Genomic DNA, 21,432 nt, shown 5'->3' on the forward strand with positions numbered 1-21,432 from the left:
GAAATTAATCGCGAATTATCCAAAAGTAATCACATAATTAATGAAAATTTGGTAATGTATTCGTCGCCACTATTAAATATAATCTAAACACACGATTAAGACAATTATACTAATAATATTTTAATTGATTAATAATGTCAATAAATAACCATCGAACACTGTAATTTTGATAAATTTCGAAAATTTCGATATCCAATTTAAAAAACCCACTTAGGGTTTTCAAAGTATTAATAATATTACAATTAATAATAATGTAAAAAAATTCATAATATTGCTGGAACGAATAAGAAAATGTATTCTGTCTCTATCTATACACGTATAGTATTTAAGCAAAGGCAAACGGCCTATCTGAATAGTCTTGATAATGGTGTTACAACCGAAATAGCTATCGACAAACCTTTTATAAAAAAAACCTGTAGAATTTAATATTAATTATATTTTCATTTCTTGTAAAATGGAATTCTACCAAGTAAATGCTAACTCAATTAATATTATTTTAAACTTCTCGATCTAATGTTTCAGAATATAATCATATGTGCAGTGGTGTTAAAATTTTTTAGATTTAATATTTTTTAAACTCATTTATAAAATTATTAGTAAAATTTATGTAGACATTATATAGTGAAATATTTACGATAAAAAAATATATTTCATAATCTCTGTGATCCCAAATTTGACAAGAATTAGGCATTTTATTATTCAAAAAATGGGCATGTTTAAAATAAATATAACGGATAATAAGGCTTCAAAATTATATAAATAAATTATTTACAAAATTTAAGGAATGTCCAGGACCATGCTTTGAAAATACCAAAAAAGCTCCATTTTGACCTACGCGGAGCACGTAGGCCGTTAAGACACATTTTTTACCTGGAAAAAATGAATAAGTGACAGTTTTACAAGGAACATTATTTCACGTATCAATTTTTGTCTCGCAATAAAGTTACAAAATTCGTTTATAAATAAACAATAATTTTTTCAACCCCCTGTATTATTTTTTTTGAGAAATGGAAAGAACATGAATAACATAAGATTATTACAAAGATACTAAATGCCTTTGATCAAAATACTTACCCACATGTTCTTGTAAAAATGGTTCAACGGTAAGGACGAGGTTTCTGATCACGGACGAAAGTTTAGTAATGCAATAATACACCCATTAATATTATGAGAAATATGAGTATCTAATTAATCTGACGGAAGAGTTTGTATTTGTTTAATTGATTCGTTTTTTTCTGTTATAGAGAGCAATGCCGCGACGCTTGGACTGGTCTTCGCATGTCACCACTCTTCGGCTGCATCTGCCCCAATAACCACATGAAGAAACGCTGTGACAGGATCTTTGCAATGGTCAACCATAACCCTTGCGTTGGTAAGACCACCAATCGAACAATCCACAGCCCACCGATCAATTAATATACCATGCCACTTTTCACTAAGTGGCGACCTTCAGGGCTCATACCTTGATTCACATTTGGTTGAAAAATATATCAGAGACCGTGAATAAATTAATGCAGTTTATTTGAAATGGACTGGAAAATCTCCTTAAAACAGATTGAATTTATTTATATTTATAAAAAATATAATAAATGAATTTATTTTTATCATTAAAATTTATAATAAAACTAAAATACGTATTTTTCTTTTTGAGATATAAAAGTATCTTTCTGTTTTATGTGAGATTCTTCCACGCTAATGCCAAACTGTATTAATTTATGCAGGGTCTATATATATAACTGTATTCTTGAATAAGTGGATTTAATAACAAAGTTATCGATTAATTACATCACCACTGTCACCAATTATAATCCTGCCAATAGCACGCATATATCTGATTTCCAAGAAAGGATGGATTTTAAAAATAAATTATTAAAAAAAATTTACAATTAAATTTATTGTTTATTGGTTTTTTTCAAATTATAAATATCGCTTCTTTATTAATTACCCATATTATTATACGTGTTGAGTGTTTTTTTTTTTTTTAATAATTGGGTCTTATTATAAATATATATTTTTGATACTTATTATCGACGTTGAGTTAAATTTTTAATAAATATTCTATCCTTTTTTGGCAGTCATCACTTAAAACATCACAAGTAGACCTAATCATGAAAATCGTCTGGATTTCGACTGCTTTTATTTCAATTCTGTCCAAATATTGTCTAACTAACTGTGAAGAAATATTTTATTTTGAAACTTCACTTTTGTATCAGGCAGCCTTTTTCCAGACGTTGACATGAGCACTCCACACCACCCTTTCACCATGACACTGTTAGCTTATATGCGCTCACATAACAGAGATCAATTTAAAATGATCGCATAACCCAAGAAACTTTGTCATTTGATCCAAATGACACTTCTTGGTAAATCATTTCAAATTCATCTCTAAAATATGGTATGTTTCTAACAAGTATTTTGATCACTTAGACACACAAAAAGCACATCACACTAGTAGATTTGCATTTCATCAGGCACTCAAGTCACTTTTTTCTGTAAAAAAAAACTTGAAAGAATAATTAATATGCGTAAATTAAAAAAATAAAAGATACTGCCTGATGGAATGTCATTATTTTTACTGTTGATATACAATATCTAGTATGCTCTCTGAATATTTAATTGCTTCACTGACTGACTGACTCTTCAATTCTTGACTCTTTCAAAAGGTAAACTAATTATATTGCATCCTTGTTTTCTCTTACAACACATTTTTGTGCGACACCTTGTTACACCTAACAAAACATAATTATTTGTTCACCAATTTTACTTTTCAGCTATATAACTATTTCTCTCTCGTGTAATACTTAATATTTTTTTCCAATACATGTAAAAACAACAATACTACCAAATGTATCTACTTACTATGAAACCATTGTATATTTTTACACATCACTAATAAAAAAAATGCACAGAATGAATGTTTGGAATAATATGGATGTGTATATCAAGGAAAGTTGTTTATATGAGATATTTGATGAATATGAAAGTTTATTATTTTTTATTCAACTTTTAATTTCAAATTGATTTTAAACTCTTCCAAATTATATCTTTTTTTCTCGGATACCTACCTACATGTGTCTTTTAATTAACAAGTTATCAATATCTTTAATCAATTCACTGAAGTCTTTTACGAGATGAATTCATTCCTCTCAGTCATGTGCATTGCATTAAGATGTCCAAAGGCATATAAATAGACTTACCTTTCGGACATTTGCTATCATGTATTTATTCATAGAATTAACTCTCTTCTCGCTATTTTCACACTATCACATTTTATTAACCATTTATATATATAACAGTTTAATTCATAAGACCTAGTTAATATTAATATAGTAGCTTTATTTTGTTATGGTACTTCAGTTCGCAAACTGGAAAACATTCGGCAATCTATTAATGGATGTGGATGGGAAAAACAAGAAATATTCTTATAATATACAAATACTTCAATTACAAAAAACACTTTAAAAGACCGACTAATATAAATATAATATAATATAAAACAATAATTTCTTATATAGAGATATCAACCAAAAATAAAATCATTAAGTAATACCTACATTGCAACTAATTATATAATCGTATATATGAGATGTCTTCAAGTTATATTTATGTTCAATATTATATAGAATGTTACATTCTTAAATCTTGTAAATTATTCGTTGAATAAAAGAAATAGTTTATTCAAAGTTGTTAGCAAGTTCAAGTAGACGTTATAACTAAATATTTGGGGAGAGCCGAGCGTCTGTTAGTAATTAAAGCAATTAATGATTACTTGATTTAAAACAATTTTATATAGAACCTACTAGTTTAAATATACGCAATTAAGTACGTAGCCCGTAGTTTAATTGGTTAAAGCAAAGTGGTGCGATACCAGTGGATATACGGGTTCAAATCAGGGCGGGCGTCGTATTTTTTTAAAATGTGATTTTTTTCTAGTAAGTATATATTATATGAGGTGTTTTGAAGTTATGTATAATCCTATTGTATATTATTCTAAACATAAAAAAACAATTTATTTACTAGTTTCACACAATATAAAATTAGATCAATGAGTATATTATAAAAGATGATCAGTAGCTACAATATAATACATCACATCTAATAGCTACGTATATAAGATATATGTCAACTATAATATATACTATACTAAGATATATGTAAAAAAAAGCCTGGTTGAAATTCTCTTCTGGCATCCGCAGCACATGGCCAAGCCAGGTCCAACGTCGCCTATTCACTCTCAGCATGATGAGAGGCTGCTTGGTACGCTCTTTTATCTCCTCGTTGCCCCTAAAGTCATACCGCACACCCAGTATCCGTCGTAACCATCTATTTTCGAATCTCAGTATACGGTTGCTTTGAGCTTTCGTAAGGTGCCATGATTCGTTACCATAAAGCAGCACGCACGCGTCGAATAGGCGATATTTGGTTTTGACCGAGTACAATCGTGAGTCCCAGATACTCCGCATTCAGTTGAATGTTGCTCCAGCCATTCCCATTCGGATAGCGAGCTTTCTCTGCAAAATGACATCTCCCGTGATGTGTACCCCCAGGTATTTGAAGCTGTCGACGCTCTCGATGTTTTGCCCGTAGCTAATCAGAGAGAAATCTGGATTGAGACAGGTGCTGTTGCATGAAACGTTAGTAAAAATAACAATACATACATACAAATAAATTGAATAATGAAAATTAAATAAAAATATTGGTCACATTACAAGCTAGACGAATATTTAATATATTCACATATTTTTCAAACGTGATATTTCACTTTTTGATAATAAAAAAAAAACATGAGAATCACACTAAAACAATATTTCGATCATCCTTTACAGCATGATTCTAAGTCAGAGAATAAGCCAACCCGCGTATAAAAATTATTTCCGAGGGAAAACAGGCGTACCAATTATCGTAGCGTTGGCAAATATTTGCAAATCTCGGGAAATCCCAGCGGGTTCTATAGGCAGGCCGTTATATTCCCGCCAAAGCGAAAATAATTTTTTTTCGACTCATTTTTCCTCCTTATGCATATTTTTTAAGTTCTATACGCCTGACCCGACGTAATTCACTACCTCCTTAGCGGATGTAATAACTCTACTAATATTATAACTTGCGTTTCCTTTATTTCTGTCGGAATTTTTGATCGTCATTTGTAATTCTTTTTTCAATAAGAATTTTTAATCCACTTTCTAGCTTAATCTATTTTACTCACACAAAATACAATAGTTAGGTACGAGGGTGGGTCAATAAGTCCTTAGAAAAGCCGACAGGTGGCGCGACTAGTACTGTAAGCGGTTTGTTTTCATGCAGCGGCACTACCGATTCAGTATGCTGCGAAGTTTCAATCAGATTGGTCGGGTTGTTGTGTGTTTCTCGTACATTTAAAAAAAAAATTTGCTTGTGGAAAATGGAAAAATGGAAAATGGAGAAAATTGAGTTTAGAGCTGTTATTAAACATTTTAATATAAAAGGGTTAACAGCAAAGGAAATAAAAAATGAGTTGGATTTAGTTCACGGCATATCTGCTCCTTCACTTGCAACTATTTATAACTGGTTAAATGAATTTAAACGTGGTCGTACATCAACAAAGGATGAACCACGCTCAGGACGTCCTGTAGAGGTGACTACAACAGAAATGATCAATAAAATCCACGATATGGTGTTAAGTGACCGAAGATTAAAGTTGAGTGAGATAATTGAGGTTACAGGGATCTCAAAAGGTAGCGTCATTTCTATTTTACATGACAAATTGGGCATGAAAAATATTTCTGCAAGATGGGTGCCGCGTTTGCTCACAGTCGACAATAAACGCAATAGGGTGGTGGCCTTTAAAGCCCTGTTGTCGCTCATGCAACGCAATCCGGATGAATTTTTTCGTCGCTTTGTGACTGTAGATGAAACATGGATACACCACTATACTCCCGAGACGAAAGAACAGTCAAAGCAGTGGATTGCGAAGGCAAACCATGTCCAAAGAAGGCGAAAACCGTAAAATCAGCTGGTAAGGTTATGGCTACTGTATTTTGGGATGCACGTGAAATTATTTTCGTTGAATATTTGGAAAAAGGAAAAACAATAACAGGGGAACATTATGCATCTTTATTGGACCAGCTAAGAAACAAAATTGAAGAAAAACGGCCTCATTTAAACAGGAAAAAAATCCTCTTTCATCAGGACAATGCCCGTGTTCACACATGTTTACGATCAATGGCTAAAATTGAAGAATTGAAGTTCGAATTGGTCGACCACCCACCGTATTCGCCAGATTTAGCCCCCAGTGACTTTTTCCTTTTCCCAAACTTAAAAAAATGGCTAAGTGGACAACGTTTTTTTTTCAAATGAAGAAGTCATCGATCGGACAAATGCTTATTTTGAGGACCTTCCGAAAACTTATTTTTCTGACGGTTTAAAAAAAATTGAGAAACGTCTAATCAAGTGTATTGAGCTCCAAGGAGATTATGTTGAGAAATAAAAAAAAAATACAAAAATAAAAACTGTTTTAATGCTTTTTTCTAAGGAATTATTGACCCACCCTCGTACATAATAAAAGCTAAATTAACTTTGCGTTAGGTACTTCACAGCGCTACAATATGGAGTAACTAGCTAATATTGTGAAGATATTTGCAATTATTAACAATCATTTTTAATGTTTTATACAATTGTGTCTATCGTTTGATATTCCTTTATTTATTTTTTTTTTTTTTACTTAATATTTGAGTATAACATGATTAACATGTAAGTTATTTAGGTATTGTGACAAAATAAAAATAATAAAAAATTTTAAAAGTTTTTAAAAGTTACAACTGAGTAAAATAGGTGGGAATTTTTAATAGAAAAATCATAATACGGTGTAGGACACAACTATAATAATAAAATTATTCGTATAGGTACTTATAATATGTATGTTTGTCACATTAAATTCCAATTTTGAAATAAATTGTTCCCGTACTCTGTATAACTACACTATAGAGTGGGAATGGTAATTTAATGATTATTTGAAAAATAAAGAAATTATGATAATAATATTTGACTTGCTTGTATTAAATATTAAATTCACTATCAAAAAGCAAGCTCAACACCAAACCACATTTACTCCCATTTTGATAATAACTGAAATACAAACCAAAATAGAAACCAATTAAAAACTGAACTTAGATAAAAGGTACTGAGTTTTTATGACTGAGCACTTGTTTCGGTTATAAATGGGTTAGATTAAAACGTAAATAAATCAAATACACTACAGAATTAATAAATAAAAATACATTAAAACAATTTTAACACATTAATTATGGAACCATATAAACATCAGTTCAATTAATAATAATTACAAGATAAAAATAACTTTTTATATATAACGTTTTTAAATTTTCTGTTGAATCATATAAACTTGACTTGACTAGCTTAAACGATCAAAAAAAATTGTTTTTGATAGAAATAATACCAAAATGTCATTTTGACACTCATATTGATTTCCATAATAACGCACGTATATATTCATAATTTCCTAGCAACCAATAATAGTGGATTGGATTACGGATTTCTTCCGAAATAACTTTTCATACAAAACTGAATTAACTGAAAATGAATTCAATTCTACTTAAAGATGGCTAAAAGTATTAAAAAAATGCATTGGCATCGTGTTCTGATATATTCTGAAGTTTTAAATGTCTAGCTAGTCAGGAAGTTAGTTAAAAATCGATTGCAAGATTTGTACCGGATAACGAACCACCGAACAAATAAGAATACGAGCTAAGAAAAACGTTGTAAAAAGAGAAATTCTAAAATAAAATTGATGTAGGCGGGAACTTATTTGAAATAATGAAATTCAATTGTTTTAATTTAGAAAATGCTTTCATTGTTTTTCATGAAAATTGAATTTTTCCCCATTTATTTTCACATTATGATATTACTTATTACAATTATATCGAGCCTATTCCGGAATAATTTAAAAGGAAAATTTATTTTATTATACTTTATCAAGATACAGATTTCCTTATTATTTTAGAGTATTAATTTACACCATCCGTCGTTACATTTTATTCAAAATGTTTTTTTTTTGTGATAAAAAAGGGTAAAACATCTAGCCGAGTTTTTGTGCGTATTATTCTGATGTGATTAAAGGTGGAACCTTTTAAGCCGAAATCGCATTCAATTTGCTTTAAATCTGCCTCAACTTGTTAAAAAGCGCGGATAAAATTCCCTGTCATTATTTTGGACCGTATAAATCTGCCAGGGTTTCAACAAGGGGATCCTTAATGAATCGAATCAAGAATCATATTATAGTATTGTAATTTGTCTGTATCATCTACTAAATATTTTTTCAGTATATAGGTGATTAAAATTTAAAATACCAATGTATCTTATTACTCATTTTATGGCGAATCGAAACAAAAGCAATGGAATAAAAAACGTGTCATGAAAATACCAAAACAAAGTACTTAAATAAAAATAATTTCAAGTTAAATGCACTTTTATTATCGATAATAATTGATGTTTTTTATTCAAAATCTTTTAAATAATTTAATATAAAATACATTATAACTACGAATTATTAAAAATCCAATACTTTTTAATTAAATTTCAAAAAATAAAACATAAATAACCGTATATAATTATAAGATAGATAAGATGCCTTCAAAGAATCGTCAATTTAAACTGTTTCTTGACTGTAAATTATTTTTTCGTTTAAACGTGTTGCATGCACTTACACCTGTGATGTAAATTTTAATAAAATTTTATAAAAATACTTGTTATTTCTACAATATTTTCAAAATCGCATAATAATTCATCTAAATAATACAACTATCCCTTTTTACTTAAAAATGAAAAGGTATAAATTTTATTCTTATTTTTTTTCTAATAAACATATTGTGTTCTACTCTTTGGCACTGTTACTCCAAAAATAATAGTTCCGGTTATAATATCAGTAATATAAACATGGTCGACAAAAACCATCTAAGGACAAAGCTTCAATATATGATAAAAAAAGTTGTAAGGGGTTAACTTAATGATTAAATTAGCTGAAAGTGATTGATTGCCGATTTAGTTAGAGAAAATTCTACATGTGTATACTTCGAAATTTACACTAGTTTGATATATAATAAATTATCTATCAGTATATTATAAAATACTAGCTGACCCGGCAAACGTTGTTTTGCCATATAAATTATTTCTAGTGTATATTTTGGTTGTTAAATAAAAAATAACGAATGTATCGCAAGTGTGTGGGGATGGGATCTATGACAGAAAGAGGAATAGAGCGCTGTAGACGATGACCGCCGATAAAAACAAAAAAACATCAACCATTCATTTTCTCAATTCAAAATGAGTAATGATGTTCATAATGAATGAATTACCTGTGACAGGATCTCGTGATTAAATGTTTATGCAATATCCGTCTTGTCCCTTCCAGAAAATTAGCGGATATTGGAGAGCGTCGTATGAACGATGTGTGTCAGCGATGAACTCCAGATTATTGTTTCTTCTTGGAATCACGATTTCTCACGTCGATGTGCGCCAATCATGATTCCAGCAATGTCGTCAACAACAGGCATATTGAATCGACGCACGTGCTCTCCAGCTGGTGTTTTATCAGTATTGATGACAATAGCGTGATTGTCACTTTGCAATTCGTGCATGTGTGCTTTGAAGAATTTCAATAATTCATTGAGCTCATTCAACAGGGCGTCCAGTTCGCCGACGATGCGCTTGGCATTATGCGAATTGAGGCTATTGTAGCCGCAACGTGCAGCCACATGATTGATGTCCTCACCGCCCATGAAGTAGATTTGTAAAAAATTATGTGGTTCGTTTGGCATTGGCAGCAATGAGCCTACTTTGTGGTATACTTGGCCTTTGATTTTGAACGTAGAATGGAATTGTTGACCATTTGCCGCAGTATTGTGAACTATTTCTGTTGCTCCAAACGAAGTCATTTGGAAGCATGAATTGAATGTCTGAATGGACTTCAGGAACAGGTTTGAATCTGGAACCGTGCCGATGAGCAAGCCGTTCAATGGTTCTGGTGGTATCTCAATTTCTGGTAGTTGCACTTTTCCTGATGCGCAACACATCCCGGCTGACTCATGTTTGAATTCGAGCGCATGACAATGGGGACATTCTTTGTCCATAGCACCAATCAGCACTTTCGGATGAGCAGAATATTCAATATCGGGCTCGTACTCAAATGAGTTGTCGGAAACTATGAACCGGCGCGCTTGGCTCCGTTCCAATTGTCGTTGTTGATTTCGTTCAGCTCGTGCCTCTTGTGATTGAGATGCACGCAATTGCGACATGCTTACACGCACATTTTTGTTATCTTGTTGGATTTGTTCGTCTGTTCTTTCTGCTCTACTATTTTGCATGTTTGTTGCTTTATTCGTTCGACGGCCCAAATGGCCCCCCTGGCGTCTTGCTGGCATTGTGACTTTGATACATGCACATAAAAATAGATAAATTAAAATAAATCGTACAAAATTTTGCACGCACTGCGTTGTGATATGCCGAATGAAATGTCAAAATGACGCGACGCTTCTCTTGAATTCTTCTCGGACGTAGCGCCTTCTGTCATTCAACAACATAAATAATTTCGTTCTGTTTGAAAAACGAACGACGGTTAAATTTGTTCATACAAATATAATATAATCGCGATTAAAAAATGGGAGGGTGGAGATAGGAGGGTGGAAATTTCGAATTATAGGTATTTTTTTATGCCAAATAATTAAAAAAATACAAAAAAAAATTGTCAAAAAAATAAAAGAAAATTTTTCTGGATAGAGATACCCTAATCACCTAGCGGTATGAAATATACTTGTTGACCTATTCTCATACCTAACAAATATACATAAAAAAATTCATAAAAATCGGTCAAGCCATTTCGGAGGAGTTCGACCACAAACATCGTGACACGAGATTTTTATATATATAGAGATTTAGATGCATAAATGTAAAATACGTATAGCATAATAAAATTATAAAATCCATGATATTTATGCTATCATAAATCAATACTACTATTTCTACTAGCTATCTACTAGCAATTTCATTACTCATTTTGAAATCTTTATCGATTCTTTAATATAAATATTTATATTATTACTTCTAGGTTTAGTTTAATTTATTTGACTAATAATTCAAATTCAAATTTATTTATTTTACATATAATTAACATAACAAATAACAAATTTAAAGCGTTCACCACATGACATAAAATAAGTGTTAACAATTTTTCAAATAAAAATACATGAGTGATGTGAGTTAATAATACAATAAGTAATAAAATAAGAAAAAAATAAAATAAAAATAATCAAAGTAGATGGAAGCACACAGAGTGAACTAGGTTGATAGACCCTATTTTAAAAACTTACAAAATGTCCACCAAAATTCACCCTCACGTAAGTGGAATATATCAATATCCGAAGCAATTTTATTAAACATAGTTATTGCCCTCCCAATTGGCAGGTTAGTTCTGCACCTTGGGAGAACAAACAATGAATAGCGAATATTAGATATACTTATATTAAAAACGTAATATTGTGTAACTTAAAAAAAATTAATAATAATAAAAATGCCAGCCCTAAATATATTTACCTCTGATCGTTATAATCCATAGAAAACGTGTATTCAGAAATATGTTAAAAATTCAATATTGCGTTTTACGCCCGTACGATTTTTCTTTTTTTTTAACATCTCTCCCTTTGATGTTTTCTCTTGTTTACGCGAAAATTTCTTTTATTTTAATTCGAACCTCAAAAATATCTATCGAATTTAAGAAATAATTTCCAATGAATATTAAAAAGATTTTCTTCGAAAATAATAACGCTTTGACTGTATTCAATATTACTGAATTTATTAATAAGATGGGGGAGATGATTTTTTGTTTTGATTTTTTAGTTCAAATCATTACGTCACGGCCTAAATTTACTTAAATTAGTCTAATCTTAAAAATACACTGGTAAATTCAACTTGCTTTTTTAGAATAAATTACGTGTGTACTTTGATAAAGGAAATTATGGTAATACTTAAAAGGTCCTAAGCTGAAAAATTGGCTCACTTTACTGCCAGGTGACCAAATCCGCACATTGTAAACACATCCAATTTGCGGTTACCTGGTACCTAGACCTTCATTATAATTGAGTTACTGTGGATTGATCGAAATTAAGTGAATATAAAAGTAAATTGACTTCAATGTTAAATATTCTGTAAATCAGGCCATGTTTTCATATTATTAATTATTACTATTACAAGAATCTTAATATTTATTAGTATTTTTAGTGTTTGAAGTAAGACAATTCACATCAAAACAGTCAAATTATATACGTTTCTAAGGTCATCTATATATAGTCTGAATGCGGCACGAAATTGAGAGTTCCGATCGTAGTTATTGCTTATACTTTAAATTCAATGTTGTACACAGTCCCACGATAGCCGCGCGGCTTAAACGTTGGCCTATGGCGTTGTGGGTCTTAGGTTCGAATCCTGGGTTAGGCAAGTAACCATATTTTTTTTCATGTGTGTGTGAGTCAGATTATGCACCTAATAGGTTGAAAAAGTGGCTGAGATCTATTTCTCGTAAAAACAAAATCTGTAAATACAAACTTTCACTCTGTGGAGGCCTATATAATTCTATTAGGATCGGACATGGTCGGAATAAATTTTAAAAAAGCAGGACTTCGAACTGTTATTTTTTTCGTTTCGGTATTCGTTCTGGTTCAAGTAAAAAATATATAGCTATATCGGTTCGGTTCCGGTTGTCGTTCCGATAAAAATAACGGTTTCCTTTTAAATGTTCCCAAGGCCCAAGACGTGAGACGTGTTGCAACAACGGTAACTGAACTACAACTGAAATGTGGAGTAAGATCGTGTTAATGCACGTGTTTGAACATGTACCGAACCGAAAAAACCGATATTTTTTTCGGTCCGGTTATGGTTTTCGTTCCGACAAAAATAACCATCTTTCCGGTTTTCAGTTTTCGATTCAGCTCCGGTTTGAAACCCTGAAAAATCGATTGTATTCATACTAATTGTTTCAATATGAAATAATAAGCATTTCCTACAAACGCTTGATCGTATTTAATGCACGTTGTAACTAGAACTAAGTACGAACCATACAATTTAGTACCATGACCTCCCTGACCATAGAAGACTTTAATGGGTTTATATGAAAATACTTACTAAAATTTCATACATAACTTCGTTAAAATTACTATGAGTAATAGTCTTCACTCCAGTGGCGCACCCAGGATTTAATATTGGGGGGGCAAGGAGGAGAATGTAAATTAGTCCCATAGGCACTTTTTCTTCTTCACAGCCTAATTTATCGTTTATCTGTCTTTTGTCTATTGCACTCGGTGTACCTACACCATGGTCCCCACATCCTAAAACGGGCCATCAGGCTAGGATATTTGGCGGCCCCCTGCCTACCACTAAGATTAAAGGCAAAGTGAAACACTACATTAACCTTTTTCAAATTGTGTTTTAGTTCAAATTAAGGGTACCTACTTATACAGTGAATTATTAGCAATTTTTAATACATCTACTTAATAATGGAGGTGTCGAATCAGAAAATATATTGCACAATTATATAATTTAAAATTTTCATAGGCATGAACAGGCTAAAAAGGGTGCTGAGAATTACAAATCATTTTTTGCCGTTTTTTTATTTGTCTAAGCTCAATGTATAAGTAGTTTATTGGCTTTCAATTTCAATGTTTAAAATCATTCTGATAATTTTTATGTTTGGGGGGTGCCCGGGCCCCTTGCCCCCCCCACCCCCCCTGGGTGCGCCACTGCTTCACTCTATAGTGACCTACATACATGATTGACTTGATAGATAAATGGTATTTTTCTATCATAATAATATGTTATGTCGTAGCACGTATCACTTTGTATTCTAATTAAAATTTTAATATTTACACAAAAATAATATATTACAAATAAAGTGTTGATAAAATTCTATTTAATGTTCTATTTATATGGCTATTATTATATTTGCGTTATATAAAAATCTTTATTATAAAAGACATGTTTAATACTATTATAATACGTACGTTATTTTTTTCTCTTCACAAATAATTGAAGCATTACTTAAATTTAAGTGATCTTAAAGAAACGTACTTTCTCTCTTGTATTTATTTTTAAATAGTTAGGAATATCTTTCGATATAATATATCTCATTTTTTTATTTATTTATTTATACCTTTTATTTCTATATTAATTTTATTTTCAATATTTGAATACTTATTTATCACAGTAAAACAGCGTTAAAATGTAACAAGTTATCTTTATATTTGAAACTTTAAAAAATGATCATGGTTTTTGCTGAAATAAAAAATAAATAGTATTAGAGTAAACAAAAAATCCTTCTTATATTTTAATAAAGCGTTACTTATCATAACTTGATTACGTAAATGATATTTTTGGATTTGTTTTCAATATAATACGTATATTATAATATTTTTATTAAATATTCAATTAAATGAGATTCTATTGATTTTGATAATTTAATGCTCTTTTACTCTAGATAATTTGGTTAGTAAGTGTGATGAATTAAATGGTTAAAAGAGTTGTGATGAACGTGGTGTGTATGAAGTTATGATTGAAGAATGTTGAATTAAGTATTTATTATATTGTAATATATTTTATAACAACTATCTGGAAATACCTACCATAGACACCAGCTATCATTTTATACACTAAATTGTACATGAATAAACACAAGGAAAACATTTTACATGGTGGATGATTGACAAGAAATCTTTCAAAAAAAGATGAACAGAATTTATAACTAAAGATTAAAATTTAACTTCCACACACGAATAAAATGGCAAATAAAGAGTCAAAAAAACATTTACAAATATAAAGCATACTATTCAGAGGTTCGACTGTCCCGGGGAGACCCTGACTTGTTCCTGTCGCGAATTCAACGCCTGCGGCACACGCCTAGACGCCCTCCGCCATCGCCACCCTCCGACCGACACCCTGACCGCTTCAACCTGCACCCTAGCAAACTTCCAGAATCCTCATCAAACGCTGAACATGCCAAAAAGGCTACAAAGACCATATCTCTAGAATACAAGTCGAACATAACGAGATACCTGGCGCCGGATGGAACAATTCTGTTGGTCACCGAAAACGGGACTCAAGTCATAATAGACACGGGCGGAGGGGACCTGATCAGAGCGATTATTAAAGCCATGGGACATAGATCCAGGGCTCATTCTTCTGGAGCAAGAAGGAATCATGATCCTGCGCAGAGGACTCGTCACCAGCCTGGTGAGACCCCCATCAAATCGGATCAGCTCGCTTTAATACTGTGTACCTTTATTCATTACCTTTTGTATATTTTATCTTTGACAATCTCCGTGTCCATATGGTGGTATGTGAACCTTCTGTATTTTTAACCCGACGAAACGAACTCCTTATAATGTTGGATGAGGTAATCGTCAGTCTGCTGGATGCCTGTCGTGAAGTAAAAAACTTTGCTGCGTTTTTTGGTCCAATATCCTAGCATGGCCTTTTCACCCTAAATAAATTCACCAATGTGGAATGGAGTGGCAAACCAGATACTCTGGTTCTTGGGCTTTCCAAGAAGTTGGTGAGTGAAACCCTGCAATTGTGGACAGAAACATAAAATTTAACATTGAAAACCGATGGCCACACATTATTCTCTCTGCACATTTAGACACACTTTTGTTTAGAAGATTTATGTTATTTGTAGTAATTTTTGGTCATAGATACACAATAAGCATTATTATTTAACTTTTTCTTTTATTTAATCGCAATTAACATTCAAAGTTAAATGATTTATTTTATATAAAATATTTTAAAGTAGGAAATTACCATCGAGGTAGAAGTAATATAAACTTTCGGTACAGTTCGGTTATGAGGAATACAGCGGAAAACACATTTTGAAAATAGCCGATATACTGAATTATTTGTAAGGTTAACCTAACCAAACCTAACCTAACCTAAACTCACCCAAACTAACAAATAATCAAGTATATCGGGTATTTTAAAAAATTGTTTTCCGCTGTATTCCCTATAACCGAACTGCTAGCAAGAACCGGACTAGCAACCGTCTTTTAGTTCGAATTCCACGTCATGCAAAAACTACATGCTATTAATTTCAATACGTATTTCATCCAAATAAAATACCCAATGGGTTTGCCAAATGGCTAACTATTATTACTTTTTTATAAAAAAATAAAAACCACTACGACGTCTAATTCGTCACCTTACTATTAAAACCTCGTAAGTTTGTTTGCGAAGAATGTTGAAGGGAAGGAAAAAAACGTAATAAAAACAATATTTTAAACACCTCTCTTATCGGTGAATCTACAATCACTGGTTGTGAAATACGATGTTTTAAATTTGAAACCACGAGACATACAAGTTTTGAAAGATGGACAGCATAGTAGTCTAGAGAACCGAGGTTTTGATATGATTTAATATGTTTTTTTTGTTTAAATTTTGTCGGACAAACTTAATTTTTCCATAATATCGGACTTACGAGGTCTTAATAGTAAAGTGACAATATGTTCTACTTCGAAGCGAAAATGTTTTTTACACGCAATCAGAGTACTATAAAATAGATTTTATAGTTACCAGGAAAAAAACGCAGAGCTATTACTTGTTATGATGCAATAGTATTCCTAAAAATATACCTAGTCATAGTTAAAGAAAAATATGCTTGACATATTTTTTCACTCTTCTTGAATGTTTTTTTTTATCGATTTTTATCAATTTATTCTTTCTATTTTTATTATTAAGTAGCAAAATTATTGAGAAATTCAAAAAAAAGACGAACCGACGTAAAATTATCTCAAGCAATAAATTGTTTTGGGCATATTTTCAATATTTGATTATGTAGAAAATGATAAACGAAGGTAAAATTTATTATTTTCTGTCACAATTACTGTGATTTCATAAGAAAAAAAAACGAAAGAGTATCAAATAACTCTACTATTACGCAGAGGACGATTTCACTTTGACAAATAATGATAATAATAACAGAATAATAAAACAATATTTAGCCGTGCCCTTTTGTGTTCATTCGCGTATTTATTTCGCTCACTGGAGCGGAAGGGAACATCAATCTACTTATTTTCAATAACTTTTGACAAAAGTCAAAGATTATTTATTCCCATGGCACTCGTTCATCTTTTTGTTTCCAAATGAGACAAAATAATTTGTTTCTATGGAAGCTTAATTATTGTCATTGGATATCATTTCAGCGCATCGGATTTCTATCTTCGTCTGAAATTAAATTATTAAAAACAATTTATTATTCGTATTTTATTTTTAGCTAAAATATTTAGGTATAGTTAACAATTTTCAATAATTAAATTATTGTATAACGATTTAATGAATATTCGACATGCTTAGGTATCATCACGACATCCAAGCAAATTATTCATTAATTTTGAAAAAATTAGTCATCAATGTTGGACATCAAATATAAATATAATCTGTAATACCCCGTTTACACGTGCATGGATTTCCTATTCACAGTACGAAATGTATGGGTAAGCATGTATTATCCTGCAGTTGGCAAAATTGCGTGCATGAATCAAACAAGTTTGGAAGCTTCTGAATTTTAACGCGCAAGTATGATCTGCGCCTGCGCAGTAGAACGATAATGGCGAACCTGCCGGTAAAAAAACGAACTACTCCTTTTGAGGTTAACCGATTTTCAATACGTCCTGCCAAATAGTACTATAAAATGACAATATCGGGCCTCGCTTACTATTGGTGAGATTGGAGAGACAGTCGGCACTTTTACGTGTAAACAGTTATTGTCATGATAGTTTAAAATAAGCACGATCGCCGAAAGTAAATCCATGCACGTGTATAGGCGCTATAACACTCCATTTCAAATAAAATTGGATTCTAAATTTGAATAAACAAAATACGTGTGTTTATAACTGTTTTTCAAATTTGAAATGGGACATCACGTATTTAGTGAGATTTTAATTTTAACATCAGATATAAATAAAAATGAATAAATAATATTTTTATGTTTCTGATTAGCGCTAGTATTTTGCATTTTTAAACAGAACGTTTTTTGTGAAATCGCAATAATTTTCTTTGAGAAAGCAGTTTTCAAATACTATTGTGATTGACTCACAGTGGGGTGTTCCCATTTTTTAAACAATGAATCAGGTTCGATACCTGTAACAGACAACCATAAAAGTTTGTTTAATAGTATTTGTACATAAAATTGGAATGATAATTGCAAAAACATAAGACTTGAAATATCGTTATTAGAAAAGATGAAAAAACCAATGAATACTTAATATTATCATCTTACTATGTTTAAGACAACGTCACAATGAAAATGCAATGGATTTCTGGTGAATACTTATTTTTTAAATCATTATTGTAGAAATAGAATATTTTTATATTTTATAATTTACATAAACAATAAAATGCTATTTATAAAATCTGGACATAAACACTTGACATTTTCTGATTTTATTATTTTGACATTCTGACAAAAAAACAGTTATGTAAATTATTACCAATGCGTAAATAACACAAAACTCATGTTCTATTAGAAAAACTTACAAAGTTTTGCTAATAATTTATTATTGTTAGCTTCCTACAACCTTATTAAATGTTAGTTCTATTGTTCTGTCTCACAGCAGCTTTTCTATCTCACTTGACCAAAGATGGCGAATGATCTAATACTAATATTAAATTTAAAAAAATCTAATTAATTACAAACAGGATTATAATAAGTTTAGTGTAAATACTTCATTCTGACGAAGAACTACATATCATACAAAATCGTAATATTTTTGTCATACTTACGTAATAATAATAAAACTCAATTCATAATTTAAAAAAAAAACAAATGAATAATCACTTTAGTTTAAATTGTGTATGGTATCTAACCATGTGGCATCGGAGTGAACTTATCTGAGTATTTTTAAGGCATTGCGTGATAAATTTAAAGCAGCTCTATATTTACAATTAATAGGTCTATAAGAAAATACATATACATGTTACTGATATTTTAACTGTCTAGATTTATTAATATAAATTGTATTATTAATACCTTTGTTAAGGGGGGACATGCTCAGCGTAGGTCAAAATGGAGCTTTTATTCTATTTTCAAAGCATGATCCTGGACATACTGGAGATATTATGTAAAATAAATATCCCTCAGTTTTAAAACCAGAATATAGCCGGAATATTATTTCATTCTATATTATTAATAATAATATGATACTGTTGATGTACACATACATTTTTTTAATAAATCGGTTCGCCATCTTTGAAATAGACCTCCGCTCTCTTCTAAAATCTAATAGTAACTGCAAAAATACGCTTCAAAGTTTTCGCCTTTCGACATTATATTTAAAAAAAAATGTTAAACCTATGTAATGCTTTTATTGTTTAATGTGTATTTTTTTAAATTTATTAAACGTTGTATTTTGGATTTGTTAAATGTTCTTTATATCTCCTCTCATAATATAATATTGTTTGAGCATGTCATATTAATCAGTTATTAGATCAGTGTTTCTCCCCGTAATATAATTATTATTCATTCACATAGAAAAATACCTGCACAATAAAAAAATGAATTATATTAAATAATTATTATAATTTTTCTTATGTTATCATAACTATTATAAATCTTGCATTATTATGATTTTTAATAATTACAAAAAATGTTTAAGCCTTAAAATAAATAATATCAATGTATTTTGTCAATATTATTAAACTTTTATTTTAGCGTATAATTTATTGTTGTGTTTTAATTTTCGTGGCTTTAAATAAAAAAAAATTGTGAGTATTATAATCATGGCCTCCATATCCTGAAGCGGGCCCCTAGGCTATGATGTTTGGCGGCCCCCCCTACCTATCGCTTAGAGTAAGGGACGCGCTGCAGTTTCGTTTTCCAAATGGTGTACCCAGTAAAATTAAGGTGTATTTGTAGCTTTTTTGTATTTTTAATATGTAGGTACATCCACAGTTAAAAATGATATCGTGCCTAGAACAAAATATTTTTAATTATTGATATCATTGAAGTAAAATAGCGCCCTAGGCGGCTTTTTTTACCATTTGAGCAAATTTGTGATCTGTGTTTATCTCACTTATCTGGTCGACTCACCATCCCGGGCCCTTCCTGAGCCTGGGCCCCCAGGCTAGAGCCCTATCAGCCCCCCTTGTGGGGGCTATGATTATAATATTACATTAAATGAAATACGTGCCAGAAAAGTAGCATTAAGAAGTGTTTATTATCACCAAATTATTTTTCTGTTTAGAAATAATATTTTCTTTTTAATAAGTATATTATATTTTAATTTACTTTTATACATACTAATGTTATATGTGTACAGGTTAAAATATATTCGGGTAAGTTATGACATCTGATGAAGTAACTGATTGTATGTATTTTTTCAAAATTTTGCATGTTCGCATGTCGCTGTTGTCATTCCAATACTTTAAAAACTTTTAATAAATAACTATTTTTAATACTTTTAGTGTGCATCTTGTTGTGATATTACTACTTAATTGAATTATTGGCAACTTTTAAAGTTGCACCGTTGACCTTTAATCTAGCAGGTTTTATCAATTCAATTCGAAATATTCAATGGTACAATTCAACTTAAAACCTATACCACATGTTTATAATATAAAAAAAGTTCAAAATAAGACGTCACGATTCTGAAGCATAGAATAATTACGTACTATAATGCATACATAATTTAAAATAATACTCACATGATATTGGACACTATAATATTTATCTAATTAAACGATTTATTACGTCATTGCAACCATTGATTATTTTGAAATATAAATTATTAAAAATAATTACGAAATACTATATTTATTTATTCTCACATTGTAGCGTATGCTTGTCAAAGTTAATTGAAATATTTATATTTAATGGAAAAATATTTTTAGATGATTTTAATAAAAAAAAAATACATAATTAACTCATTATGAACGTTGAAATGGAATGTTGTGACTGAAGCGTGAATGTAATAATATTTTTATAACATTGTAAATATCAAAACTTTCAGGAGTTGACGTTAGGGTTTATATTTAATAGTAATTCTCCTATAATGTGATAATATTTAATGTAGTATTATATTATATATTTAAAAAAAAAACTTGCTAAGTTAAAGATTAATATTTTTCTTCTACTTTTTATTCTTACGATCTCTATGGGTTGGTGTATTTTAATTTATTTCTTTCAAAATTCTCACTTCACTTTATTTTCTCAAACGTGTGTCGCACTAACAACATAATTTATAATATTAAATATATTATTAAAAATATATATATATATATATATAAACGTTTTAATAAAATACTATTATAGGTATATATGAGTATATTTATTTTATTTAATTGGCGATGAATCTTTAACGTGTATTAAAAAAAATATTGTACAGACGAATATGTTTTCAGATACTTTATTTA

The 21,432-nt window shown here is 30.4% G+C and overlaps 1 protein-coding gene across 1 annotated transcript in view; it reads left to right on the forward strand.

Moving 5' to 3' along the window:
• The first annotated feature begins 1,092 nt into the window (after window positions 1-1,092).
• Window positions 1,093-21,432, forward strand: part of LOC147067472 (uncharacterized) — a 55,139-nt gene continuing 34,799 nt past the window's right edge. Inside the window, exons 1-3 of the mRNA XM_085953606.1 lie at window positions 1,093-1,103; window positions 1,245-1,372; window positions 14,866-15,264. Coding sequence (XP_085809732.1) covers window positions 1,093-1,103; window positions 1,245-1,372; window positions 14,866-15,264 — 538 coding nt within the window. The remainder of the gene's footprint in view (window positions 1,104-1,244; window positions 1,373-14,865; window positions 15,265-21,432) is intronic.

The sequence above is a fragment of the Rhyacophila brunnea genome, unplaced genomic scaffold (genome assembly GCF_057557595.1).
Source record: "Rhyacophila brunnea isolate RB1 unplaced genomic scaffold, BYU_Rbru_1.0 scaffold_4, whole genome shotgun sequence".
NCBI lineage: Eukaryota > Metazoa > Arthropoda > Insecta > Trichoptera > Rhyacophilidae > Rhyacophila > Rhyacophila brunnea.